We start from the raw sequence: 27012 nt of genomic DNA, 5'->3' as shown, positions 1-27012 counted from the left end.
GTTAATATGTCTGTGTTTCAATCTCAGGACATTTTCCAGTTGCTTCTGCCACAACAATCTCTGCCATCTCAGTGCTTCTCAAGCCCCCTGTGAATTGAAGGAAGCTTTGCCATGCCAGCAGGAATCAAGGTAGACTTCAGCTCGAGACCGGTTGCTATCAGATTCGCTCTTCGCAGCGGTTGGCACCGAGTGCTGAAAAGCATTGTCATTCGGGGCTAGAGGAAGAAGGGCAGCTGGGTGGGAGAGGTTCAGTGTTTAATAATGAATAATTGTCTCACTGTAGTAGACGGAAAGGGAAAGATGTGGGTGAATTTGGAGGAAATGTAGCGTCGTGCTGAGTAAGGGTTTCTACGGCGCTAGGGCTGAGTGACAAGGCCACACATGCAAACACCCATTCACAGGCAGCAAACACCATGAAGAGAGGGGCATTTCAGGCATGAAATCATTGAAAGCTTGGGTGCTGGGGACCAGGTTGAGATGATGGAATGTGTGCCAGAAATCCACTGAATTCGCTTCCACACTGCTTACTGCTGAAACTACCTACATACTGTTACAAAGGTTGCACGCCACCCCCAATCTCTGCCGAGCGGTAGTGAGATTTCAGGCTGTTCCAGGTGCTCAGCCAGTCGTGTTTCTGTTGGGAGTCAAGACACAGTGGAGACTGCCACGTCGTTTTAAGAAATATGGTTTATTCCACACATATTCACACTGGAAGCTTTCAGTGGAGGGAGGGCGGAGTTTACAGCATCCGCCATCTCAAGAGATGATGTTCTCCACAGCAACACACAGGGCCGGATTTAGTTTTGATGAGGCCCTAAGCTACTGAAGGTAATGGGGCTCTTTATATGTCCAGCTGTCCACTGTCAACAACAAATTGTCGCTGTTTTTTGTGTTGAATCTATGCTATATGGTAATTTATGGACCTAATAGGTATCTAAAGCCATTTGCACATAACGAAATACGTGTTTTATCAATGTAATTGTTGAACTGAAATACAATTAAGAAGTATATCAACAATGAAATACAATTAAGAAGAAGTATATTAATAGTGATAGTGATAGTTTAGGGAGCAGGCTAGCAGGTGGAGCCCATTACTTACATCATAGGAGTGTAAGAGATAAAAAAATTGTTGAGAAAGGTTATTTGTTATAGAAGAGACACTGAAGGATGCACATCAAACAAAATTGACTGAAAAATGGAGTCTGTTAATTATCAGAATGTAAATTCCAAGACAATGTCCAATTCTATTATTTTCAGTCACCCAATTTGACATTCCGCTTCAAATTTAATAGTAACCAAGGACTCTTAATATGAGCAATACTATGTAATCCATAACTGACATTCTGCATATGGACACAGGGTATTATGAAATTATATTCCAAGCTTAGATAGATAGAGGACATATTTTATTTCTTTTGTAATGATTTTATTGCAATAAAAAGAAAAGCAACAATGATGCTTCTGAAAACACCTGGCTTATGGCGTAATTTGCAATCTTGCAGAACTTCTAACGTCTGGCCTTTTAATTGCTGCTTCCTCCCTCTTTATAAAAGTACGGTGGTACCTCAGGTTAAGAAGTTAATTCATTCTGGAGGTCCGTTCTTAACCTGAAACTGTTCTTAACCTGAAGCACCACTTTAGTTAATGGGGCCTCCTGCTGCTGCCGCGCCGCCAGAGCATGATTTCTGTTCTCATCCTGAGGCAAAAGTTCTTAACCCGATGTACTAATTCTGGGTTAGCAGAGTCTGTAACCTGAAGCGTCTGTAACCCGAGGTACCACTGTAATGATGCAGACAAGGTAAACAAGCGCAGCAAGAGAGACGGAAGTCAGAGCTGGGGGAAGGGAGCAAGCAGGGAACGGAATGGAAGGAGTCCAGATCGCAGCCTCAGGGACCAGAGGACAGCCCTCCTAATTGATGCAAGGGATGGAGCCTGTCAAAGAAAAGAAATGCCCTGTGGGAAATGCAGTAAGGCAAGGATGTCAGAAAAAGGGAGGAGAGGGCAGAATCAAAGGCTGGGTCTTTCGCCCCTCGTGCAACAGCTGAGCATAGGATCTTCGGCATGTTTGGTCAACTGCGGCTTGCTTTAACCGGAAAGCATGTCACGAAGAGTCCCTCGTCCCCTCTCAGCCTCCATGCAGGCTATTCCCTGCAGTTTCCAGCTCAGACTCAAAGCAGTTCCCATGACTGAGTGTAATGTAATCTAATCAGGAAGGTGGGGGGGGGGGGAGAGAAGTCATGGATGTTAAATCAAGCAAACCTAAACAGAAAAAAGGAGAAAGGGGTGGGGAGAAGCCATCTACGTCTTGGCACGCTTGCCCAACCTTTTGATTCGTCCTCCTGAAAATGAAATGAAAAAGATCCCCAGATTCTTAATCCTTAGTATGGTGCCATCTAAATTATTCAGAAAAGAGAGCTGGGGGGCGGGGAAGGTATCACAAATGGTTTCAGCCTGTGCATCCATGCCAGACAAACATGAAGAGCGAAGAGGATGGAGCAGCCAGAAGATGTAAAAAGGATGGTGGCACCCACCCCAGAGGACCATGTGGAGAACCTCTCCCAGGGATGCCGGCAGTGCTTTGCCCAAGAGAGTTTGCTGGTTTATTTGTTAACTGTAGCCAAGACTGTTGAAGGGAAATGATTGGGCAAGTTTGAGTTTATATGACCCAATAGACAGTGAGTGTAACAGGCACGGAAAGCTGCCGCTGTCATCAATCCTGATCCTTCGCCGTCACCATGGCTGGCTGCATTCAGACCAATTCATATCCATTTTAACCATGCATATAACAGGCAACCCAATTTGGTCCTCCTAATTGCGCCTCTTATGTATATGATTTGTCTTACTTTGCCAGCCATTTGGCAGCTGGGCCTTTTAATTCTTGCCCTCTGTTTTATTCAGGGAGATGTTCACGGCAGCATCTTTCTCAGTCTTATGCGCCAGGGCAAGACCTTTTATTGAACCCTGTGCTTTGGTAAACAACTTGCCTCTTAATGGTGGCACTCGTCTTATTAATATGTTGCAGGATAAGCATTTTATGAACAGGCATACCTTGTTGTACAGTGGTACCTCAGGTTACATACGCTTCAGGTAACAGACTCTGCTAACCCAAAAATAGTACCTCGGGTTAAGAACTTTGCTTCAGGATGAGAACAGAAATTGTGCTCTGGCGGCGCGGCGGCAGCAGGAGGCCCCATTAGCTAAAGTGGTGCTTCAGGTTAAGAACAGTTTCAGGTTAAGAACAGACCTCCGAAATGAATTAAGTACTTAACCCGAGGTGTGGGACGTAGGTGGCGCTGTGGGTGGGACGTGGGTGGCGATGTGGGTTAAACCACAGAGCCTAGGACTTGCCAATCAGAAGGTCGGCGGTTCGAATCCCCACGACAGGGTGAGCTCCTGTTGCTCGGTCCCAGCTCCTGCCCACCTAGCAGTTCGAAAGCACGTCAAAGTGCAAGTAGATAAATAGGTCCTGCTCCGGCGGGAAGGTAAACGGCGTTTCCGTGTGCTGCTCTAGTTTGCCAGAAGTGGCTTAGTCCTGCTGGCCACATGACCCGGAAGCTGTACGCCAGCTCCCTCGACCTATAGAGCGAGATGAGCACCGCAACCCCAGAGTCGGTCACGACTGGACCTAATGGTCAGGGGTCCCTTTACCTTACCACTGTATTGTACTTTGCATTATTACACATCACAGATATTGCTCCTTGTGAAGATGCGGGTGCAGCTGCAAGTAAATGGCATGAATTTAGAAAAATCTAAATCATATTTGGATTTATATTTACAACATTCATATTTAAAATGTCTGCTACATTGCTGCTGAATACTTAGCCGTGGAGATAATTTAATTGCATATAAAAAACACCACCACCACCACGTGGTACTCTGGGGAAATGATCAGGCATTAGACAACAATATTTCCTCTTAATTGTCAGTGTCAACACTGAAATACCCTTGAGATAATATTAGATCCCAGTGGAAACTCAAGTTAAAAAATAAATAAATCACTGATTACAAATAATTACGTTTTATTTTGAGACATGATGACTAACACATTTTAATAGATACGGTGCTAGTCTTACGTATCATGTTCATTTTTAATCAGATCTTAAGTGGCACTCCAGTCTAATGCTTCAGAGCATTCAAAGAGTGCAATCAATATCCCACTGAAATCAGTAGCAAATCTCCCATTAATTTTAATGGAACTCTATTACACTCAATTTATTTGTTTTTATTTATTTATTTATTTGTTCACTCACTCCGTTTCTAGACAACTCATCAGTCAAGTTCTCTGGACAGTTTATAAAGATAAGGAGATAAAAAAAATATATTAGACTTTGTCGAGATCTGCTGCCTTTTGACTCACACTCAGCAGTCACCTAGCAGCAACCATTTCCCTCAAGCTTCCTGAATAGTTTCTATCCCAGCTGTTCACTGTAGGAACTGTAACTTTTAAACACTGGTGCCTGAACATGCTTTCCCCCTCCTCCCTCCCCATCCCTCTTTCTTTGTATTCCAGGGGTTGTTGTTTTTTTGAGATTGTAAGCTTAAGCACAAGGACTGTTGTACTACTGATATTTGTAAGCCACTCTTGGGTGCCTTAGGGACGCGGGTGGCGCTGTGGGTTAAACCACAGAGCCTACGACTTCCTGATCAGAAGGTCGGCGGTTTGAATCCCCGCGATGGGGTGAGCTCCCGTTGCTCAGTCCCAGCTCCTGCCAACCTAGCAGTTCGAAAGCACGTCAAAGTGCAAGTAGATAAATAGGTACCGCTCCGGCGGGAAGGTAAACGGCGTTTCTGTGCATTGCTCTGGCTCACCATAAGCGGCTTAATTATGCTGGCCACATGACCCGGAAGCTGTACACCGGCTCCCTCAGCCAATAAAGCGAGATGAGCGCCACAACCCTAGAGTCGGCCACGACTGGACCTGACGGTCAGGGGTCCCTGGATTTTCACTTTTTGAAATGTGGCAACTCTATCGTAACCAACTTTGAAGGGTTGTTAGACTAAAACTATGCATGCCACATCCAGTTTGGAGGAAAGGTGAGATAAATATATGCAACAAACAAACAAACAAACAAACAAACACATGCTTGATGTTTTTTATTATGTTTTTAGATATGCTGTAAGCCACCCAGAATCGGGACGCGGGTGGCACTGTGGGTTAAACCACAGAGCCTAGGACTTGCCGATCAGAAGGTCGGCGGTTCGAATCCCTGCGACAGGGTGAGCTCTCGTTGCTCGGTCCCTGCTCCTGCCAACCTAGCAGTTTGAAAGCACGTCAAAGTGCAAGTAGATAAATAGGTACCGCTCCGGCGGGAAGGTAAACAGCGTTTCTGTGCGTTGCTCTGGCTCGCCATAAGCAGCTTAGTCATGCTGGCCACATGACTCGGAAGCCGTCTGTGGACAAACGCTGGCTCCCTCGGCCAGTAAAGCGAGATGAGCGCCGCAACCCCCGAGTCGGTCACGACTGGACCTAATGGTCAGGGGTCCCTTTACCTTTAAGCCACCCAGAGTGGCTGGGGAAACCCAGCCAGATGAGCGGGCTATAAATAATAAGTGGAGAAAGAGGCGCAGTAGCGGAAAGGACTAGTACAATTTTCTTCTGTTGGATTTTAGATTGTAAGCTCCCTGCAGTCAGAGATCTGTCCTTTTGTAGCCTGTAAAGCGTTGTGCACTTATGGGGCTAAATAAAAAAGGAAGTAGCCATATGAAAGCTGCCCATCCACCAAGGGTGAAATAACTTACAGTTTCATAAACAGAAACCATCCCTTAAATGCCATCTTCATTATTTTCTTTAGTTGAAAATTATCAGATGTGGGCATATGCAGTATTCCCTGCTGCAGTAACAAACACACACAAATTCAAGACCACACAGAATTGTGAAAGATTCAGGTTTAATCAAGTATATTTAGTGTTGAGTTCAGCAGGCCCACTGCCCCTGAATAAAAGAATTTCATCCCAAAAGGCAAACTGCATGCCACCTTTTTATGAAAACAGGAAGGAAAAGCCATTTGAAGAAAGCTGTTTACTGGTTGAAACTAAATCTTTTCCATTTAAGTTTGATACAGTGAAGACTGTGCAGAGCTGCAAGTCTGTCCCATCAATGAACAGGAGGACAAAAATGAAAACTTTTCTTCCAGGCCTGCCACTTTATGTATCTTTCAGTATTCTGATCCTCAGATACCAGCTGAAGGACCAAACGTATCAGTCTTCATAATGGATGGTTGGGATTTGAGTTGCCATTCCCTTACAGTAATGATTTCATGTACGGCCACCAATTAGTAAAGGTAAAGGTACCCCTGCCTGTATGGGCCAGTCTTGCCAGACTCTAGGGTTGTGCGCTCATCTCACTCTATAGGCCGGGAGCCAGCGCTGTCCGGAGACACTTCTGGGTCACGTGGCCAGCGTGACAAGCTGCATCTGGCGAGCCAGCGCAGCACATGGAACGCCGTTTACCTTCCAGCTGGTAAGCGGTCCCTATTTATCTACTTGCACCCGAGGGTGCTTTCGAACTGCTAGGTTGGCAGGCGCTGGGACCGAGTGACGGGAGCGCACCCCGCCACGGGGATTCGAACCGCCGACCTTTCGATCGGCAAGTCCTAGGCGCTGAGGCTTTAACCCACAGCGCCACCCGCGTCCACCAATTAGGATGGTTTTAAAAGAAGATGGGAGAAATTCGTGGATGATAAGGCTATCAACGGCTTCATGCTGCAGTTGCTATGTTCTGCTTCCACTGTTGGGAGCAGTAAGCCTCTTAATACCAGTTGCTGGGAATCAAAAGGGGGAGGGGTAGCACTGTTGTGCTCATGCCCGGCTTGTGGGCTTCCCATAGGCATCTGGTTGGCCACTGTGAGAGTAGTATGCTGGACTAGATGGGTCACCAGCATGAATAAGCAGGTTCTTCTTCTATAGTATCTGAAGACTGAATATGCTTCCTGAAGAATCCTCTCAAGAAGCAGATTTTGAAAGCAAGCCTCTTCCTTTACAAAACACACATAGCAATGCAACGCGTGTATGAAATATACATGGTGACTTGTTACCTTTTTCCGAGTGTTGTTGGGGAGGCACCACAGGCAGCCTTTCTCAACCTGTCGGCCCCCAGATGTTGTTGAACTACAACTCCCATCATCCCTAGCTAGCAAGGCCAGAGCTCAAGGATGATGGGAGTTGTAGTCCAACAACACCTGGGGACCCACAGGTTGAGAACCGCTGGATTAGGGGCTGGTGTCACGCTTTGCATACAGAAGATCCCAGGTTCAATCCTTGGCATTTCCAGTTAAAAACATCTGGTAGTGAGTAAGGGACGCGGGTGGCGCTGTGGTCTAAACCACTGAGCCTCTTGGGCTTGCCGATCAGAAGGTCGGTGGTTCAAATCCCTGCGATGGAGTGAACTCCCGTTGCTCTGTCCCAGCTCCTGCCAACTGAGCAGTTCAAAAGCACACCAGTGCAAGTAGATAAATAGTTCCGGCTCCAGAGGGAAGGTAAACGGCGTTTCCGTGCACTGCTCTGATTTTGCACCAGAAGCGGCTTAGTCATGCTGGCCACATGACCCAGAAAATCTGTCTGTGGACAAACGCCGTCTCCCTCGGCCTGTAAAGCGAGATGAGCGCCGCAATCCCAGTCATCTGTGACTGGACTTAATTATCAGGGGTCCTTTACCTTTACCTTTTTAGTGAGTGATTGGTAGGCCTGGGCGATACATCAATATATCACCCAGGTCCGGTATGAGGAGCAGACCAAGATATCAGCTTTACTCAGCGGTATATCGCTGGTGAAACCGCCACCGCTCCTGAGTCTCTCTGCTAGCGACTTCCTCCAGCAAGCACTGCTAGCAGAAGGACTCAGGAGCAGTGGCAGTTTCACCAAGACTGTGCAGAGGGAGAGAAAAGCTGCATAAGTGAGGTGCCAATACAGCTTGTTCCTCCTTCTGCATCTTTAAACTGCTTGGCTGAGGAGTTTGTGGTTGCCGTTTCCCCTCAGCCAATCAGTTAAAGGATCCCCCAGCCTGGTACCGGCTCCTGCAAGGGAAGCACTTGGGATGGCTCAGCTGGGGATCAGGAGCCCTCCTGCCCCCCAGCTGAGCCATACAATCAAGCTGCGTTGTCCCAGCCTACTAGGCGCTGGGGTAAAACTGCCTCAGCTCCCGCGGTGAGAGCCATGGCAATTTCACTCAGCGCCTCGCAGGCTGAGGCCAATGCAGTTTGTTTTTTCAACATCGCTGCATATAGCCAGATTGCAATGTTTGGCTGATGATATACCGCAATGTTGAAAAGCTGATATCGCCCATCCCTAGTGATCGGAAACACTTCTTGCACAAGACCCTGGAGATGTGCTGCCAGTCAGAGTGGACAATTCTAGCCTAGATGGGCAAAGAATCTGACCTGGTAGAAGGCAGCATGCCATGTTCTTTAAAGGTTAACAAACGTACTGTGCTAAACGATATTGGGACTCCAAACTCACTGGTCATGCCATGAGATATCTGTTAATTTTAATGGTGCAACAACATTATTTGTTGTGTGCATCTCCAAGTTTCTGAACATCTGGAATAAATGCACTTCTTTATTCAGAAGCAGACCCACATTAATTTTGATGTTACTAACTCCCAACATCAGGAATGTGTGGTGGCTTCCCATTTGTAGAATGCTCTCCCCAGGGTTGCTCTTCTGGCACCTTTGTTACATAACTTTAAGGTGCCGGACAAAACTATTTCTCTTCTCCCAGGCCTTTGGCTGATTAAACAATCTATGGCCTTTTAAACTGGTGCGTGCGTGTTCGTTACTATATTTTTTTGTTTTTTTTCTATTGTAAGCCGCCCTGTGATCCTCAGATGAATATAGGAATAGGTATAGGAATAAAATAAAATAAAAGTAAGACTATCTAGGACAGCAGCATTCAGCTGCAATCCAATGCACCCTTGTTGTTGTTGTTTAGTCGTGTCCGACTCTTCGTGACCCCATGGACCAGAGCACGCCAGGCACTCCTGTCTTCCACTGCCTCCCACAGTTTGGTCAAACACGTTAGAAGCTTTGAGAACACTGCCCAACCATCTCATTCTCTGTCGTCCCCTTCTCCTTGTGGCCTCCATCTTTCCCAGCATCAGGGTCTTTTCCAGGGAGTCTTCTCTTCTCATGAGATGGCCAAAGTACTGGAGCCTCAGCTTCAGGGTCTGTCCTTCCAGTAAGCACTCTGGGCTGATTTCCTAAAGAATGGAGAGGTTTGATCTTACCTTACTCCTTACCTGGGAGTAAGTCCCATAGAACTAAGTGGCGCTAGCTTCTGAGTAGCAAAGGACTGCATTGTCAGCGGTACATAAAGCTGGAAAAGGACTACGGTCACTGCCCACCAAAGAACATCCCAGGGACTGCCAGCGGGCAAATCAAACAACCTTTTGCTATGAGCAAAACTTTTCTCCGTTCCGCGCAGGCGCAGTCAGAAAGAGCGCATGCTCAAGCAGAAGTCGAGGGATCCTCTCACGTGACTTTATCCCCTCTGACGCAAAGGGGAGGGGAGAAGCGAACAGCGAGGCCAACCAATGCTTTCCCCGAAGTTAGAAAACTACCGCTCAGATTTGCGAGTCGCCTTTCAAACTCCTTTTGCCGCCTATACCGACAAACCGCTCTCGGGAGCCCCGCCGTCCCGTGTGAGAAGCCGCGGCTTCATTCTTAGAAATCAAAGCCAATAACAAGTGATTTCGATATATTGAAACTCCGGGTTACACTTTTGACTAGCCCGAGGCTGCCTCCCGGGCTCACCTTCCACCTCCCGTTGAAATAGTTACGGACCATACCATTTTTTTGAAGGGGGGGGGAGAGAATACCTTTTTATCTCCCACAACGCCTCAAAGCGGAGGAAAACCCTTCTAAAGAGCGGCGGGGGAAATAGAATCCCGCCTTTTGAGTAACGTAGATTATTCCTCCCTTCAGGAGAGCCGGAAGCGGCGGCGCCGCCTCCACGCGCGCCCCGCCCTCTCCTCGCGCCGTGGTTCCGCCCGGCCTCCGTCACGTGCTCCCCCTTGACCGGTGCGTGCGTGAGGAGGAAGATCATGGCTGGGCTCCTCAGGTCGGCCTCGCGGCTCCGCTCGCTCCTCCTGCCCCTGAGAGGGGGCCGCGCCTTGGGGGCCACGCTCTGCTCCCGGGCGCCGCTGCCCTCCGCACAGGCCGCAGCCTCCCGCGGCAGCAGGTGAGGGGGGTTCCGGCCTGGCGGGCGAGAGTCAGTCGGGGCGGCGGGGAAGGTCACGGGGGTCCCTCTGGGCTTCTCAGTCGCTGGGGGAGGCGCCTTGTGGGCACGTTTACTCGGGAGTAAATCCCGCGGAGAGCCGGCCGGGTGTTGGCAGGGCCGGGAATGGGGGGCTCCCACGCTGCTCTCGGGACCGGCGTTCAAATCCCTGCAGAGCTGGGCGTCCGAAGTGCTGTCGGCCTGACCTCTTTCACGAGAACAAAATAGGGGTGGGGGAGTGGGGCCCGAATTCCGTAACCATCGCATTGAGCTTTCCTCGGGAGTGCACGTGTGAACGCAGTTGCACTCGGCGGGGTTTACTTCCGGGCACAAGGTGTCAAGGTGTTTTTTTTTTTAATGCTTTTGCTGCAAACCCCTTTGCACGGCTGCTCAGAAAAGCAAAGTGCTGTTGAGGCCGGCGAGGCTTAGGCTTGTATGCCCACCCCTCAAAGCACGTGTGTAGCGTTACTAGCTACAGTGGCTATGCTGTGCCTCTAAAGGTCAGAGGCAGTAATGCTTCCGGATGCCAGGTTGCTGCAGACCGCAAGATGGGAGAGGGCTCTTGTGCCTGGGGTCTTGCCAAAGGCGCCTGGTTGGCCATTGGCCCGACCCTGTTCCTTCGATGTAGTCGGTTGTGAGTTGTTGGGAATTGTAACTTTGTGAGGAGTCAACTGCAGCGTCCAGAATTGTTTGAGGAAAAGAATGTGCTTCAAATGTACTTTAAAGGTATAGTTTGTACACAGTCTCATTCCCAGGTAAGTGTATATAAGACTGTGGCAGAATCATCCACCTGGGATGTTTGCCTTTGGGCTACAAGTGCAGAGATTACAGGTTTGAAAGCTCGCCTTTATTAACATCTCCTTGCATGTGGAAAATTGGCTTGTTGAGGAGGAAGGTTCAGACAAGCTTTTTTTCCTTCCTGGCATGTTGTTTTAAGACAACACATGGGCTCTTTCTTAAAATGGCTTAAAGCATTAAAACCAAAGTAAAGTAAAACCAAATGGTGGTACATTTTTTAATTATTGGCAAAACATACCAGCAAGTACACCTGAATGTAAGTTGAGATTGCAAGCCTTGAAAAAATGCAAAAAAGTTCACTCACTTTGATGGGTAGAGCATCCTCAAATCTAAAGGCCTTGTTCCTAGTATTCAGTGTTTTAAACAGCCAAAGCAAAGGCGCAAAGGCTTGCAGAGGGACTGGTTTCCTGATCTGAGCTGGTATGTTGTTGTTTAGTCGTGTCTGACTTTTCGTGACCCCATGGACCAGAGCACGCCAGGCACTTCCGTCTTCCACTGCCTCCCGCAGTTTGGTCAAACTCATACTGGTAGCTTTCAGCTGGTATAGTGAGATAATTATTCTTTATATTTTGGTTGGGCCTGGGAACAAATGTAACCAATACAGTCCCTGCTTGAATTGGTTTAGGAAGGTGCGTTGTATGGAAACATTCAAACATACTGCCCTGTAGCTGTAGCCTGAAGTAGATGTAGTCTATGTTTGAAAAGCCCCAACTTTTCTGCTGAATGTTTAAACCAGCTCTTAGGTCTGGATCTGTAAACAGCCCTATGATCCTAGGATGAAGGCTAGCATATAAAATCAGTCAGTCTATCTCTCTTCAGGGCTTGCATTTATGAGCAAGCCCTGAAGAGATTCAGATCTTGGGGCTGGCATAGCCCCCACCCCCTATGTTCTATGGAATCCCACAAGCCTCTGGAGCAGATACAGGGAAATTATTTAGTTGAATACTGCCCTATATTTGCTGAGAGGCATAGGAGCAAGTCCACAGTAAATATGTATGGAAGCACACATAGCTTCATGACTTTGATCACTAAAAGTTAAGAGGCTGGTTTGTGAACACTTGCAATTCTTGAGTACTTGATGTGCTGTGTGCTACTTGACGCTTTTGAAACCTACTGTATTTACAAGTGATGTGAAAGTTATTTCTGTCATGTTACATCTATCCTGGCTCAGTCCCACATGCAAGTTATCACCAGAAGCACAGAAAAGTTGTTGAAATCTAGTACTGTATTATAAGTTAAAGCTGTAATAAATCAGTAAGCTGCCACTGAATTTCTTGAGTGGCTTGTGGTGTTTCTCCCCTTTTTCTTGTTAACAATTTCCTTCCTTGGTATAACCTTTGGGGCTTTCTACACTGTTTTCAGGTAATATAATCTGAAATTTGATACAGACCTAGGATGGGGCATATTTGTAGCCCAGCAACATCTGCAAGGCCAGTTTCCATCATCCCTGACCATTGGCCGTGCCGGCTGGGGCTGATGGAGTCCAACAACATGTGGAAGATAACAGGTTCCCCACTCCTCACTAATTGTGAACAATGGCTGCAATCCTGAGCATACCTCCTAGAGAGTAAGCCCTTATGTAGGCTTCCTCTTTGTGGAAACATACTTAGGATTGCACTGCAGCATTTTGCTTTAAGTTTTGTTCTTGAGATCAACATGGAATAGTTATGGTAAATAATCTTACATACAATTTGGCTTACGGTTTAAGTTGCGACAGGTGGGTTTTTTAAACAGATTTGCCTGTGATCTGGATGTTCACATAGTCACCTGCATGTCTGACACAGGTTGAGAAAACAGTGACAGGCTTGCTTCAGCATAACAAAAGCGTGAATCCTACTGAGAGAACACACCATTACAAACATTACAAAAGTAGCTTGTGAGGTGGTGATACTAAACACTGCCTATGCTAATTTGCTCTTCAAATGTTATAGAGTTGATTTGAACGTTACGAAACCTTTCCACAATATGAAGTGATCCTGCGCACCTGCAAACAGCCATTTCAATAAGTATGTGCCATCAGAGTTGACATGTCTTTCGGATATATTTTTATGTCTATTAAACTGGGGTACTGCAACTTCTGAGTGAGGAACCTGTAATACTGGTCTGATAAAAAAGAAGGACTCTCAGAGCAATGCAAACCCACCCGGAAACCTAGGTCCCCACTGTGGAAGGATGTGTGGATCCAGAATTGGCCTCCACAGTCACTTACAGACTCGCTGTTAAGACCATTTTCATGGAAGACAATCTTACTTGGCCAGAGAAGAAGAAAGAAGGTGGAAGGTTGCAGCCCTCTCAGCCTCCCGCCAGCCTTTGCCTGTGGAGTGACATGAGCATCGCTCAGCTAGCATGGAGCTCCCCATTCTACCTGCTAAATGGATATGGGTTGAAATTAGCCAGTCCAGGATCTGTTGGGTCCTGAGCTGACCCTACTGCTGTCACATTGGGCCAATCGCTGTGCCAGCTCTCCCCTTCCACCCTGGCTGCAAATAAGTAAAAGTGGGGCCCTGGTGACAGCTGGCAATTACATGCTACTTCTATGCAGCAATAACTTTAAAAGTGTTGCTTAAAGCTCCTTTATATAACTCCCCCCAAAAAGTATTCATTATTTTAAAAGAGATCCTGCTTTGTCTTCTAAAACGGCTCAAAGCAGCAGTATAAATAATAAAAGAATAAATATCATCCTTGCAAATAAGTCCCCAGAACTCATGAACCTGCTAACATTTTTACTGACCCCAGCTGCTTGAGGCACATTGATGGTCCAAAAGAAGAAGAAGAGCCAACTTTTCTATTTTAAAAAAATCACTACTTGGTGGCCTGAAACTTAATGTTCTTGAGATAGGTGCTAGGGAGAATGGCTGTTTAATTAAAGTTCAGTAATAGTACTTGGGGAAAAATGTCCTATGGTTCAGATAATGTATGATAATGAAATGTCATGAAAACAAAAAGCACCTGTGCAGATCTAAGCATCAGAATAGTTAGACTATAGCTAGACTATTCTGTCTACGCAAAGGTGCTCAAAACATTGCATTAATAAGCAAGGAATAGTTGGGTTTCCCTAAATAAAGGTAAAGGTTGGTGATAGCTGTCAATATTCTCTGCCTTGCTAGTAGTAGATTGTGAACAGACGGAGTGCAAGAAAAGAGCAGGTTCACAACAAGCGTTAAATCTAACTGAAGAGGAACCCAGGAAAATGCCTTTAAGAAAAGTTACTTCTGCCGGTTGCACAAAACAAGCGCGCAGCATGCAAGGGCCGTGGTTCAGTGGTGTTAAGATTTTCCCTACCACAACTATGGAGGTGCACAAACTATTAGCAATTCAGATTGGAGTTCACAGACATGAGGTCATGGGCATTTGCTACTGGCATTCCATTTACTTTGGGCTTTTAGACTTGCCTGCTGTTAAAAAAATTCCAGCATGCAGTGTTTACATAATTTCTGTCTGAAAAGCAAAGATTTTGCTTGCAGAAGTCGCCATACTCATTTTTATCAGCAAGCTGTGTCTCCATTGCACTACACAGTTGTCTCAAACTGCTACCTTTTAAGGTTACTATGGTGCAGCACCTCTCAAGTTCAGTAGACACCTAGGACCCAGAGCACTCAGTTTTGAGTGATGTTCTTTTTAAACTCCTGTTTGTAAAAGTTTGAATTCAGTCATTGTAGTTGATCAAATACAAATGAGATTACGAGTATGTGGCTCCCTGGATCCTCCCAACAGCCACTTCAGTCTCTCAATTCAGTGAATGAGTTTAGAACTAATTACAGTTTTTTGGGGGGAGGAATGGTTTTTCACCTGCTTTCTTGTTGCTTGGATTAAGACCCCTTTAGGACCCCTTTTTCGCATACAGTGGTACCTCGGGTTAAGTATTTAATTCGTTCCGGAGGTCCGTTCTTAACCTGAAACTGTTCTTAACCTGAAGCACCGCTTTAGCTAATGGGGTCTCTTGCTGCTGCCACGCCGCTGGAGCACGATTTCTGTTCTCATCCTGAAGCAAAGTTCTTAACCCGAGGTACTGTTTCTGGGTTAGCGGAGTCTGTAACCTGAAGCATCTGTAACCCGAGGTACCACTGTAATTTGTTGATAGCAAGAAAGCTAGAACTTGCTCTTTGGAAATTGAAGGTTCCATTATGACAATTGAACCAAAGTCACATTTCCAGAGGGAGGCCTTAAGCTGTACTGCTGGTAATGTAGCAGGCTCTGTAGACTGAGTTAGGTTTGAAATCATTCTGCATTGACCTTTTCAGAACTTTGATCAAGATGCTAGATTAACTTGTGTTTTCACTTCGTCTGTTAGACGTTGCATATCAAAGCATTTAAAATAGAACAGTGTAATGCTTCAAGTTTTTTCTTAAATTCATTTTCAGATAGCTCTGGTTATAATGTACCTTTTTGATTCCAACGTTTGTAGGATTCTTTGCCCCAAAGTGCTGACCACTTTGTCTGATGGTAGTGCTGCTGTTGAGACCCTCCTTAGCTAAGGTTGTAACCCAGTAGTGAATCCCAACCCACCAGTTGAAGACCTGTGCTCTAGGCTATTGTTCTAGATTTTGGTATCACTTGAAACTCAAGAGCTTGTACTAAAGCAAGTTGTCTCTAGAGCTAATACTGCTTCAACCTATTTTCAGTTAGCAGGAATTATCCTGGCTGAATGTCTTTTGCTTGAACTTCTGTTGGGGAGGCACAGAGCAAATTTGATTTCTGTCTTTAGCACACACATTAGTTTGGTTATCACACTTTAACATTTTGAGTTTTAAGTTCCAACCTTGATGCTGCTGTAGGCATATGAATAAGCTTAAAAAGAACATGTCACATTTTGTTGTATATAAACAGTGTTCTCTTTAAATATAAACTTGTTTGTTTTTGTTGCGTAAAGCAACATGCTGCAAACTTTTTACCACCACATTTCTCTGTTCAGCTAAACCAGTCTTCTTCAGCTTAGTCCTCTCTACATGTTCTGCACTACAGCTTCCATCAGCACAGCCATGTTGGCTTGGTCTAAGTGGGACATAATCCAAAATATCTGCAGGACACCCAGTTGGGGAAGGTTGGGCTAAGTCAGGTGGGGGCGACGGATGTTGGATTTCCAGGTGATGCTGAACCACAGTCCCCTTAAGTCCCAACAAGCATAGCTGGTGACAAGGAATGGTGGGAGTTGTAGTTCAGCAACATCTGTAGAGCTTGGGTTATTAACACCTGGCATAAGCTGTAGAAAATCTGTCCTGGGAGCAGCAAGGACACAAAGTACAAAAGATGGGACTTTTAATTATGACTGTGCAAGGACTTCAAAATCTACTCTTTGGCACCCTGTGCTGCCCTGGGTCCACCCACCCCACTCCAGATCTGTCCCCCAAACATGGGTTTTAAAAGTGTATTTTAACATACAGATAATGGGTTAAAGAAGTTCAGGAGAGTGCACTAGCACTACACAAGATTGGATCTTTCCGCTTAACAGCTGGTAAATGGGAGCATCCAATCCTGTGTGGTGGTGCTTCACAAGTGGTTTTCCTTTGAGGCAGGAAGGAGAGGTGCAGTGCTGGGCCTTCTTTTGCCCCGGAAGATGCAGCCGCCGGTCAAGTAGGTCCCAGCCTTTTCACATATTTTTTCCACCCTTCCAGCCTCATGCCCTGCCTCCTTACTGTCATGGATTGTTCTGGGCCGTTGCAACTCAACTCGTATCTGGGCAGTTGCAACTCAACTCGCATCTGTCTGTAGCTGTGCATACCCAACTCATTCTAGTCCCTCTGAATGTGCCTGATTTGACTCTCAGCTGAATCCAATGCATAGTCGTAATATTCACTGAACGTAACATAGATCTCTTATTCCGGATCTCTGTTCCTGAGTAAATAATATTTATTAAAATCATTTTGAAATACAGTGATAGGTATGGAAGACTGCTACCCTAAAGTGACTGGAAGAAGAGCTGAATAAACGTATAAAATGAAATGAATGTCCAAGCAAGTGATGTAAGTTAACTTACATCCTGTAAAATATCAATTTTTATCCTGAGCGGTCCTAGCAGTAAATTCTGAATAATTATCTCCTTTCCCCCTTTCTAATCAGTTTGACCAGTGATACCTGTCAATTATTAAATATATTATTATTTATTAGTAGCCATTCCAGGGATAAAAGCAGCTTACACTAACAGTTCCTTTTTTAAAAAAAAAAACAACCTAAAAATGCAAAACCTCAGGAGCACAGCACAAAACAAACAACAAACAAAAATAGAGCTGTCCGTTCTGCCTAGATTATACCTACCGCCCACTAATGCATCTTTCTTGATAGTAATATTTCCTTACCGCCCACCAGTGCTCGATGGAAGGAGGATTCAGCTTGTGCCATTGAACCCCCTTTCCCCCACCTAGAACCCTGAAACGCCCACTAGTGGGCAGTAGGGACCAGGCTGACAACCCCTGGCCTAGATAGAAGAGATGCATTTTTCCTATAGTGAAGGATGGGATCCATGGATGAATAATTCCTGCATTGCAGGGGGTTGGACTAGCTGACCCTTCTGGTCCCTTCCAGCTCTACAATTCGATGGTTGGTCCTCCCACTTGCTCCACTGGGCAGGACCAATCAGATTTGAATGTGACCAACGGAGTGGGAGAGCAGCCCCTCTCTATCAGTTCCTTTACCTTCCTGCCTGTGGAGAAAGCCCAGAAAGCAGAGAAGCTATGCACCTTGGTAGAGGTGGCAGCCTTCATATAACTGCCTTAGCAGTTTTTACTTCCCACAGAGATGGCACAAAGCAAGTTCTGATGGCCATCTATCATGGATGGTATTATTTGCCTATTAGTGAGGCATCTCCAAGATATATGTACAAGGAGGTATTATCTCTGTGGTACACGGGGCCCAAATTCTGGGATATGTAGATAGTATCTGAACCACAATCTTTTCCAGAATTTTTTTTGCAAAGGGCTATTGCATATTTATTTGGGAAGCATTTTTCATAACATTGGGATTGACTGCTGTGAAGTCCCTTCTCATCTAAATTCTCATATCTTTATAAGTACTCTTGAGCAGGGCCTCCTTGCATTATCTTACTGGAACTTGTATTAATTAACTGTGTTTATATACTGCCGAATAACAAGGTGGTTTACACAAAATACACTTAAAATGACAATAAATATATTAAAATACCCCTATGAGCCGTAAAACTGTGTAACTCCAAAAGCAGATAATAAAATCAGTAAGTTAAGCTACACTAGCAATACTGTACAGTAACTAAATTTTAAAATGAAAAATCTGAGAGAATAAAAATTGTACCCTGCCCAAAACAGAAGGGGCAGCCCCTTTCCTCTGGGTCCCCCACCTTCCAAAATCTGTTCCAGAGCATTGGAGGTCCCTCCAGAGCAGAAGGGAAGGCGGTCTGAGATATTGCAAAAAGGGGAATCGGCAAAAATTGCCTCTTCTCCTCTTTTCCACTGGTGGTGGTATCCATTAGATCAGAGACTCTTCTGTGAATGGAAGGACACAATTGGATTTAACACTAAGACTTTAAATTTTTAAAAGTTTAAAAAGCCTGTGAAATAAGGCCACCCAGCGCTGAAAAGACCACAACAAAGACCACTCCCTTTGGAGAGCGTTACAAAGTTGATGTATCACTACCAAAAACACTCTGTTTCCAGTAGCCACCCTCTCTATCTTACCTAGAGAAGCCATTCTGAATAGGAACTCGAGGTCCAGATAGCTTCATGTAGGAAATGATGATACTTCAGGTACTCTAACCTAGTGATGTTAAAATCTCAAGAATAATCTTTTGGAGAATATTCTCGAGAATATTCTCGATTAATGAGAATACAGTGGTACCTCGGGTTACATACGCTTCAGGTTACAGACTCTGCTAACCCAGAAATAGTACCTCGGGTTAAGAACTTTGCTTCAGGATGAGAACAGAAATCGTGCGGTGGCGGTGCGGCAGCAGCAGCGGGGGGCTCCATTAGCTAAAGTGATGCTTCAGGTTAAGAACAGCTTCAGGTTAAGAACTGACCTCCAGGACAAATTAAGTACGTAACCAGAGGTACCACTGTATTAGAGAAATTTCATTTAAAATAGGAGAATATTTTAATGCATTGAAAATGATATAATTAGTTAATATACATTTTTGTTCATGGGTAAACTTGTTCAGATGGCAACCAAAAACTGTACAGGTACTTTTATTCAATGGGGCAATGCAGTGAATTCACATTCTTTGATTTTTTTTTGCACCAAACTTGAAATTGAAAATTCAGCGTGAATGACTCACCTTAATCACTGAGCCTGCCACTAACCGTATATTTACCATCAACTTTGAATTCTAATTATGTTGTGTATGCATGAAATGAAGCTTTTAAAGTAAAAGGAATATAAAAAAAACCCCTCAGGTCTGCTACATGAGTACGTTCTTTAATAAGCATATCTACATGGTACAGTATTTTTGGTGCAACCCTAATAAAATCAAGATAAAGTTTAAAATAAATGCTACACATGTAAGCTTTCCTGCTCTGTCCACAGTAAGCCTATTCCTAGGTACTTTTAAGTGTGTAAAGCATTAAAGCTACTTTCTGTAAAAAAAAAAAAAAAAAATCACACTGTATGGCCAAGGGTATAGAATTGCTAAGAATAAGGTCACACCAAAATAGGGGAAAAGGCTATTACAGATAGTTGAAATACATACAAATTCAAATGTTCATCAAATTAAATGAATCATATTTTTAAAACAACCCCCCCCCAAAAAAAAAACCCCAAACATTTTCTGTAGCTCACATTTCAGAACTGACACTGGTGAATGACACAATGCCCAGTTATGTAACTGGATCAAAAAAAAAAATCATTATTCATTACTTACACTGGCAATATCACAGCTTGACTTATTATTTACTAGATTTTTTAAATGTGGGTTGTAAAACTGGTTCTTACATTAGAATTTGCAGTTTAGAGAATATTCTCTGGAGAATTTTCTAGCATAGAATGGATGCATTTTCACGTAATGCTAAACCATGGATGAATACAACACAGGAATGCCTTAGGCTCATTAAGACATTCCTGTGTTGTATTTATCCATGGTTTAGAGTTGCATGCTCCACACTCTTCACGCACAGTTGCGAAGAGGTCTTTAGCAGAGTTAGTTTTAAATTTACACAATTTCAGCTTAAAGTTACATTCAGCCAAGAGATTCCAATTTGAAACAATCTGCTGAGTTTAATAAGCCAACTTTGAACCATTGGTTATGGACTTGCTTTGTTAAATTATTCAGACTCTTAAAAATAAAAACCTGCTAAAGCTGTGCTCCCAGGTATGAAGAAGGATGGATTAGTGGAGAGCCTGCAGCCCTCTGCTCAAGCATGTCTTATGTAGCACTGAACCATGCTTTAGCATTACGTATAAATGCAAACTGGGAGCCCCCAGTTTACATTTCTCCATAGCTGTCTTCAGCGGCTAGGGTAGATTTTAGATCAGAGGTGGAAAGCCTCAGGCCTGGAAGCTAAATACCCCCTCCAAGTCTTTCCGTCTGGTACTTGGGACTCTCCCCAGACCATCCCTCACCAGCCTTTTAACACACCTTTTAGTGTTTTGTGCCTGGCTGAAATGCTTGCTTGATCTCTGATAATGGCTTGCTTGCCTGAATGGAAGACAGAGGGTCTGTGTGTAGCCCTACTCTACAAGGGTAAAAGTGACATTCATTGCTCTATCCACTTTTACCTCTGGCCCCACCCACCCCTAACACGTGGCCCTCAGAGGATTGCCAAGAAGGGACTGTGGCCCTCAGACTAAAAAATGTTGCCCATTTCTGCTTTAGATAGTTTAAAACAAGTTGGTAGGTCCTGGTGAAAAGGTGACAGTACATTATATTTCAGGCCCCCATTTTTCTTCTGTCCTCCTTACCACAATCTCTTTAGCACCAGCTGTCATAGCTTCCACTTATTACTTTGCAGCTCTTTTCTGTGTGCGCGTGTATACATATGTATGTATGTACAGGCAGAGTACAATAGCGTTTTTTGCAGTTGAGTGCTGCTTTGCAGGTTTTAATTCCATGTGGTAAGGGTTGAACTAGTTGGCCCTTGGGTCCCTTCCAATTCTATTATTCTCTGGCCAGCTTTCTTCTTTCAGTGCTTTCCAAACAGAGAACTATTAGCTCTTGTTGTTTCCTACCCCTAAAACTCTTGAGGTTTGCTTCAGCTCTGAATGCTCAGCAAATGTAAGACACAAGTATAGCTGTTATCTGCCCTCAAAGCGGGATTTGTTTTGTTTTGTAGGCATCTGATCTACCAAGCAAGGCTCTTTACAGTTGCAACTAAAGAGAAGGGAGAAGTTCAAGAGCAACCCCCTACAGCTATTCAAAGCAAGCAGACACAACATTTTGATTGGGCCTTGAATAAACTGGATGAATCTATCAGAAGAACTGGGCGCATTACTAAAAACCTTCTATTAAGAATCTTTCATGATGTGTGCAGAACAGGTAAAGTGTTACTATTTTGCTTAACATTATATTTACCTAACATCAAGTTTTTGCTTAACAGCATGGTTTTGCCTTACGTTTTGTTAAAATCCTTGGCAATTATTAATACATACTGTTTTTAAAATGCTTCGAAAATAGTTGTAGTATTTTTTATTTACATTATTTCTAGCAGTTTGGTGGCTGCAATAATAAACTGAGCTGCGTTTACTCGGGTTACAGATGTAATTTGTGAAAATTGAATAGTTGTAGGGCACAAACATTTTAACAGTATTCCTGTTTTAACTAGCATTGGCAGGAAGGACTAAATTTCATGTGACATGTTTATATAAGAGTGCTTAACCTGGATGCTTTTATTTTGGAAAAAAGCAGCCACATGTCTCCAGTCTGAAATGTGCTCCTGATCTGGATTCGGGGCCCCTCACTGGCTTTCTGCTTGCTCTTCTCCAAAATAAAAGCAGGTGGCTTATGCACATTTGTATAAACGTGGAGAAAGGCTCCGTTGCTCAGTGGCAGAGCACATGCTTTGAAAGCAAAGATTCCTCCCTAAAATTTTGGAGAGCTGCTGCTGGTTGTTACTGAAAGTCATGAGGCGGGTGTACCCACGGGTCTGGTTTGGTATAAGTCAAGCTCGCTCCCTGCCCTCATGAAGCCCTATTATAATCCTTCTCTTGTGCCTTAGCAGGGTCCATTTAATGACAAGCTCATCCTGCATTTTAAGCATTAGCATCCAATGGATCAGCATATTCCCTGCAGAAGCAGGAACAAAGAGCCAGTAACAGGCCAGTAAGATGGCTACAGTTGAATAGCCTCAGCTGTAATGGAATTGCAGTGCCCTCTGAATGGCAGTAGCACATGATGCACGGAGATACCCTGCTCTCCATGAATATAGGGTTGCACCATTGCTTATCATTCACTTTGCTTATACTGGCCTCAGACCAACTCCATAGCAGGTGTGGTTGAAGTTTGCTGTGCCACCACACTCCCATTGCTGTCACTTAACGAGAGGGAGGGGGCAGGGCAGCAATGGGGTTGAGGCTGCACGGCTGCTCTGGTGGGAGCCCCAGATTGGTTCTGCCCATCCACGTACCCAGCCCCAATCTTCCCACTTCACTGTTCCATAAGCTGCAGTGAAGTTGCTGGAGGGTGGCAGAGTCTCACCACCCCAACAGATTTCCTGCTCTTAAAACACAGGCAACAATTTGCACGTAAAGACCTGCAGGCTTAAGTGGGGCTGCGCAGGCTGTGCATAACAAAAGGTGTCTCCAGTCACGGTGTGGCCTGTGGTGGTACAGATGCACGTGTGACAGCTGCACGAATGGATGGCCATTTCAGTGCATAGATCTCCCGTACTTGATCAGGTCAAGCAACTCTTGGAGTGTACATTGCTCGTTTTCTTAGCTCTTTTAAGACATAAACAGAGTGGAAAAAGAAAAATTAACAGGGTCAATATAAGTGGATATTAGCGACATGGATCCAACCAAGTTTCTAAACCATAGCAGAATTTCTGTTTCTGTACCCAAAGTGTACATAGCTGTGGCTTGTTCATCAGGGCATCTGCAGCTCACCATTCCTGGAGGTTGAAAAGCCAACTGTATGGGATTACATTTCTACAGTGTGAGTTGAAATAATGGGCATAAAAGGTGGGCTGGCTTGCGGTTTTGCAGTGTCACATCTTGCTAAGAAGCAGCAATATCAGTGTCCTTTTGAAAGGGGGATAACCCTTTCCTTTCTCCTTGCCTCTAGGATCACTCTGTATTTTACTTTTTTAACATGGGAATAATTCCTACATAGGAAAAGACATATACAGTATTTTAAGTGCAGCATGAGTTTCCACAGACTGAGCAGCTTGTGCTGGTATCTGTTGCCCTAGCCACTGCTGCTTAAAGATGTTCAGGTGTGACACAGAAGTCTGTTTCTTAATCTGGCAAACCTTATTTTGGTTGAGATTTCATCTGCATGTTACAGAGCTTAATAAAACCACCATTACATTTTGGAGACATTTTTCCTGTAGTGCTAACCCTAATTGTAATCATCCATCCACTTACTTGGTTGCCACAACTCCAGATGTTGATGGACCATTTGGTGACTGGTTTTTGCCCCAAATTATCTATGAATTGCAGAGAACTCAGAAGGGGGGACATAAGCTCTTCCTAGGCTTTTCCTAATCGCGGAATTGGCAAGAGCATTGGGTAAGAGCAGGCTTCCTCAAACTCGGCCCTCCAGATGTTTTCAGACTACAGTTCCCATCGTCTCTGACCACTGGTCCTGCTAGCTAGGGATCATGGGAGTTGTAGGCCAAAAACATCTGGAGGGCTGAGTTTGAGGAAGCCTGGGTAAGAGTCTTCTCTCACACTTTATTCCTTGGTTTGGCAAATCTCTTCTCTTATCTCATGCTTTGGAAAACAAAAGAGTCTTCATTGCTGTTTCTCTTTTCCCATCTTCTATCTAGTGTGAGACAAGAGAGAAATTTCTTTGCAAGGATTGGGTGGCCAGTGGCAACTAGAAATGATGGCTAATAGCTAAGCAAGGCGAAAAGTTATATACTGCTTTGCATCAGATGTTATGGAGTCCAATTTTATTCTTGCACATGTATTCAGTCAGCAGATAGTAGTGAGCTACTCTTTTGAGGTTACAGGCTGATTAGGCAGTATGTATAGAAAGTTTATTATTTCCTAACGTAAAGCTTTCAGTGGGGAAAACTTTTTAGAAATTCCTGAGCAGTTCCCTGTAAAAGTGGGATCAGTAGCTTGTTTCTTTCTAAACTGAAATAAAGAACATGAGTGTTATTTCAGTTTGGCAAAGTTGTTCAGCTTACATGAAAGGAGCACTGATCCACCCCACCCCATGCTGTGCTCCCAGTGAAGAGCAGAAGCTCAGTATATATATTCTGCATAAACAGAGATCAACTTAAATCAGTAATTTATGTGATTATTGTCATGTCTGCACTGCTTATTGCATCACTTCATTCTGGCAGTTAGGTTGCTTAAAACACATTTTTTTGGTCACCTTCTCTTCTGTTCTCAAATCTGATGCATAATTTGGCTTTATTTGGGATGCTATCTGAGCATTTTTAGAAGAACTTTTTCAAAAAATAATTCCTGAGAAATGTGACACTGTGCACTCATGTGTTACTAAATCCTTCATAAATATGCTACAAATGTATTGAGTTGTTCCAGGAACGAGTGTGTGCATATACACATTGGCACTTGCATACTACAAACTATAGGCAAAACAGGCTCAGCTGCATATATATGGCACTAGAGCACATTTTATGTACATATGCAGTGGCCACACTATAAGAATTTTGAAGTTAAGCTGACTTTCTGCCTCCACATATTTGTACTGCAGGACATAGTTGCTCCATTTAAAGTATACCATCTGGGACGCTTACTGTAAGTCAAACTCTTCAACAATAGTTTGAGACATGTCAGGAAAACATGGTGGGTAACACCCTACATTAGTCATAACCCTTTGAAATTAATGGACATGGCTAACTTAGGTACATTAATTTTGGAGGGTCTATTCTGAGTAAAACTTGGATACAACCCAATGCCTCTAGTTTTACTATCCTAGAAACTATATCAAAAAATAAATAAATAAAACAATTGTCCAGTAGCACCTTAGAGACCCTAAGTTTGTTCTTGGTATAAGCTTTCATGTGCTGGTATCTGAAGAAGTGTGCATGCACATGAAAGCTTATACCAAGAACAAACTTAGTTGGTCTCTAAGGTGCTACTGGACACACACACACACAGACACACATATATATATTTCGGTTGCATCAGACCAACACAGCTACCTACCTGTATCCTAGAAAATGTTACAAAATGCATGCATGTTCAAATACTTTCCCAGGTGGTATGTCTAAGCAGCAGTTCTAAATTAAATTAAACTAGGAAGCGAGCCCCATTGAACACTGTGGGGCTTATGTCTGAGTAGATACACATAGGATTGAGTTCTTAATTCCCCCATGTTGCAAATCTTGACCTGCATCTCCTTTTCTGTTGTCAGATGTCACAGAACAGTGTGGATATGCGTTTCTAAACTTTTCAAAGCTATGCGTAGTCCCCCCCCCTTTTAATAGATTTTATTGCCTTCTAGGTTACGTAGTGATTGTTCATGTTGTGTTTCATGTATCTTGTTCTAATTTAGGATACCCAAGTAGTAACCAGGCCCTACTGTTGTTGAGAACCTGTGGTTCATTATTGCCTGAGCATCATCCAGCTGAAAGAACAGAACTTGCCCATACCATATGGACCCAGTTGAAAGGACTAGGTATTCTTTTTCTTAAATAAGTCATATGAATGTTATTTTAGCATGTGCTTTATTTTTTTTCTGGTGTAAAAATTAATGGAATTAAAATACTGTTAGATACTAAATGTGTAGCTGACATTCTTTAAATACTTGCAGATACAACTCTTGGAAATCTGTTTTTAGATTCCAAGAGCTATACTGACATCTAGAGGTGTTAATATTAAAACCAAGCTTTGTTTTTGTGCAATGAAGTCAGGTAATTTGTTGCTTAACATTTTAGAGAGAGAGAGAGACTTTAGTTTAATATTGCTACTTTTTGCATTGCTAAACAATTATCCAGAATTCTGTTCAATATCCCAATTGCTCCCGCTGGTAATAGTTCTTAGAGCTTTGGTTTGTGAGTAGATATTAAATAGTGGTTGTGTTTAATACCAGACTTGGCTTAAACATAATGTCAAACAGTAGTTGTATGCTACCTGAACAATATTTAGGCTTACATAGACCTTCCCCCACCATGGCTTGGATTTCCTCTCTTAATACATGTAGCTGCAAACCATAGTCACAAATGGGAGTATAGAAGGAGGGTTGAGAATATTATGTCTGAACTGACCTTAATAATATCCATACTTCCTCAGTGTAATGAACAGGCTGTAGACTTAAGATGCGCTGTGTTGCAAACATGTGTTTAATGTTTGTTTCAGGCATTGCATTACAAAGATACACTGTTTAGTGGACTTAGAAATATACCTTCACGCACTTTCAGAAGTTGTGCGTTCTTATCTATGCCTAAATTTGTTGCTATGATAGTATTTGCATTGAATTATTTTATCGTATTGAACTTCTTAATGTACTGAATTTTAAATTTTCTTTATAATCTCTTGTCAAGGTGTTGTGTATGATGTAAGCCATTACAATGCTTTGCTAAAGGTCTACCTTCAGAATGGGCACACATTCTCTCCAACTGAATTCTTAACAAAAATGGAAGAAGCTAATGTTCAGCCCAATCGAGTATGTACTTCTTTCGTAAAGGCATTTTTTTGGCCAACTTTTAACTCACCACCACTCATTAAATAGCAAGTCTTATTTTCGTCATCTTCTTTTGCAGGTCACTTACCAGCGGCTGATTGCTGCCTATTGCAGCAAGGGTGATATTGATGGTGCTAGGTAAGGGTTTGCATAAATGGACCTAAATATTTTAAAGCCAAAATGCATCTTACAGCATAATCCTTTACATGTTTACCCAGAAGTCTCATTGAGTTCAGTGCATTTACTTCTAGATAAGTATGTATAGCAGGGGCAAGGAACCACTGGCTTTTAGG

General features: G+C 43.9%; 1 protein-coding gene across 1 annotated transcript in view; it reads left to right on the top strand.

Moving 5' to 3' along the window:
* Positions 1 to 9498: 9498 nt before the first annotated feature.
* Positions 9499 to 27012, top strand: part of LRPPRC (leucine rich pentatricopeptide repeat containing) — a 115709-nt gene continuing 98195 nt past the window's right edge. The window contains exons 1-5 of the mRNA XM_083494107.1: positions 9499 to 10173; positions 21237 to 21439; positions 25592 to 25714; positions 26580 to 26701; positions 26799 to 26857. Of these exons, the coding sequence (XP_083350233.1) occupies positions 10037 to 10173; positions 21237 to 21439; positions 25592 to 25714; positions 26580 to 26701; positions 26799 to 26857 (644 nt within the window). The 5' untranslated portion in view covers positions 9499 to 10036. The remainder of the gene's footprint in view (positions 10174 to 21236; positions 21440 to 25591; positions 25715 to 26579; positions 26702 to 26798; positions 26858 to 27012) is intronic.

This window comes from Podarcis liolepis (genome assembly GCF_965112155.1).
Source record: "Podarcis liolepis genome assembly, chromosome: 3".
NCBI classification, from domain to species: domain Eukaryota; kingdom Metazoa; phylum Chordata; class Lepidosauria; order Squamata; family Lacertidae; genus Podarcis; species Podarcis liolepis.
Note: the sequence above shows the minus strand (reverse complement) of the source record. Positions and strands in the feature narration are given on the sequence as shown.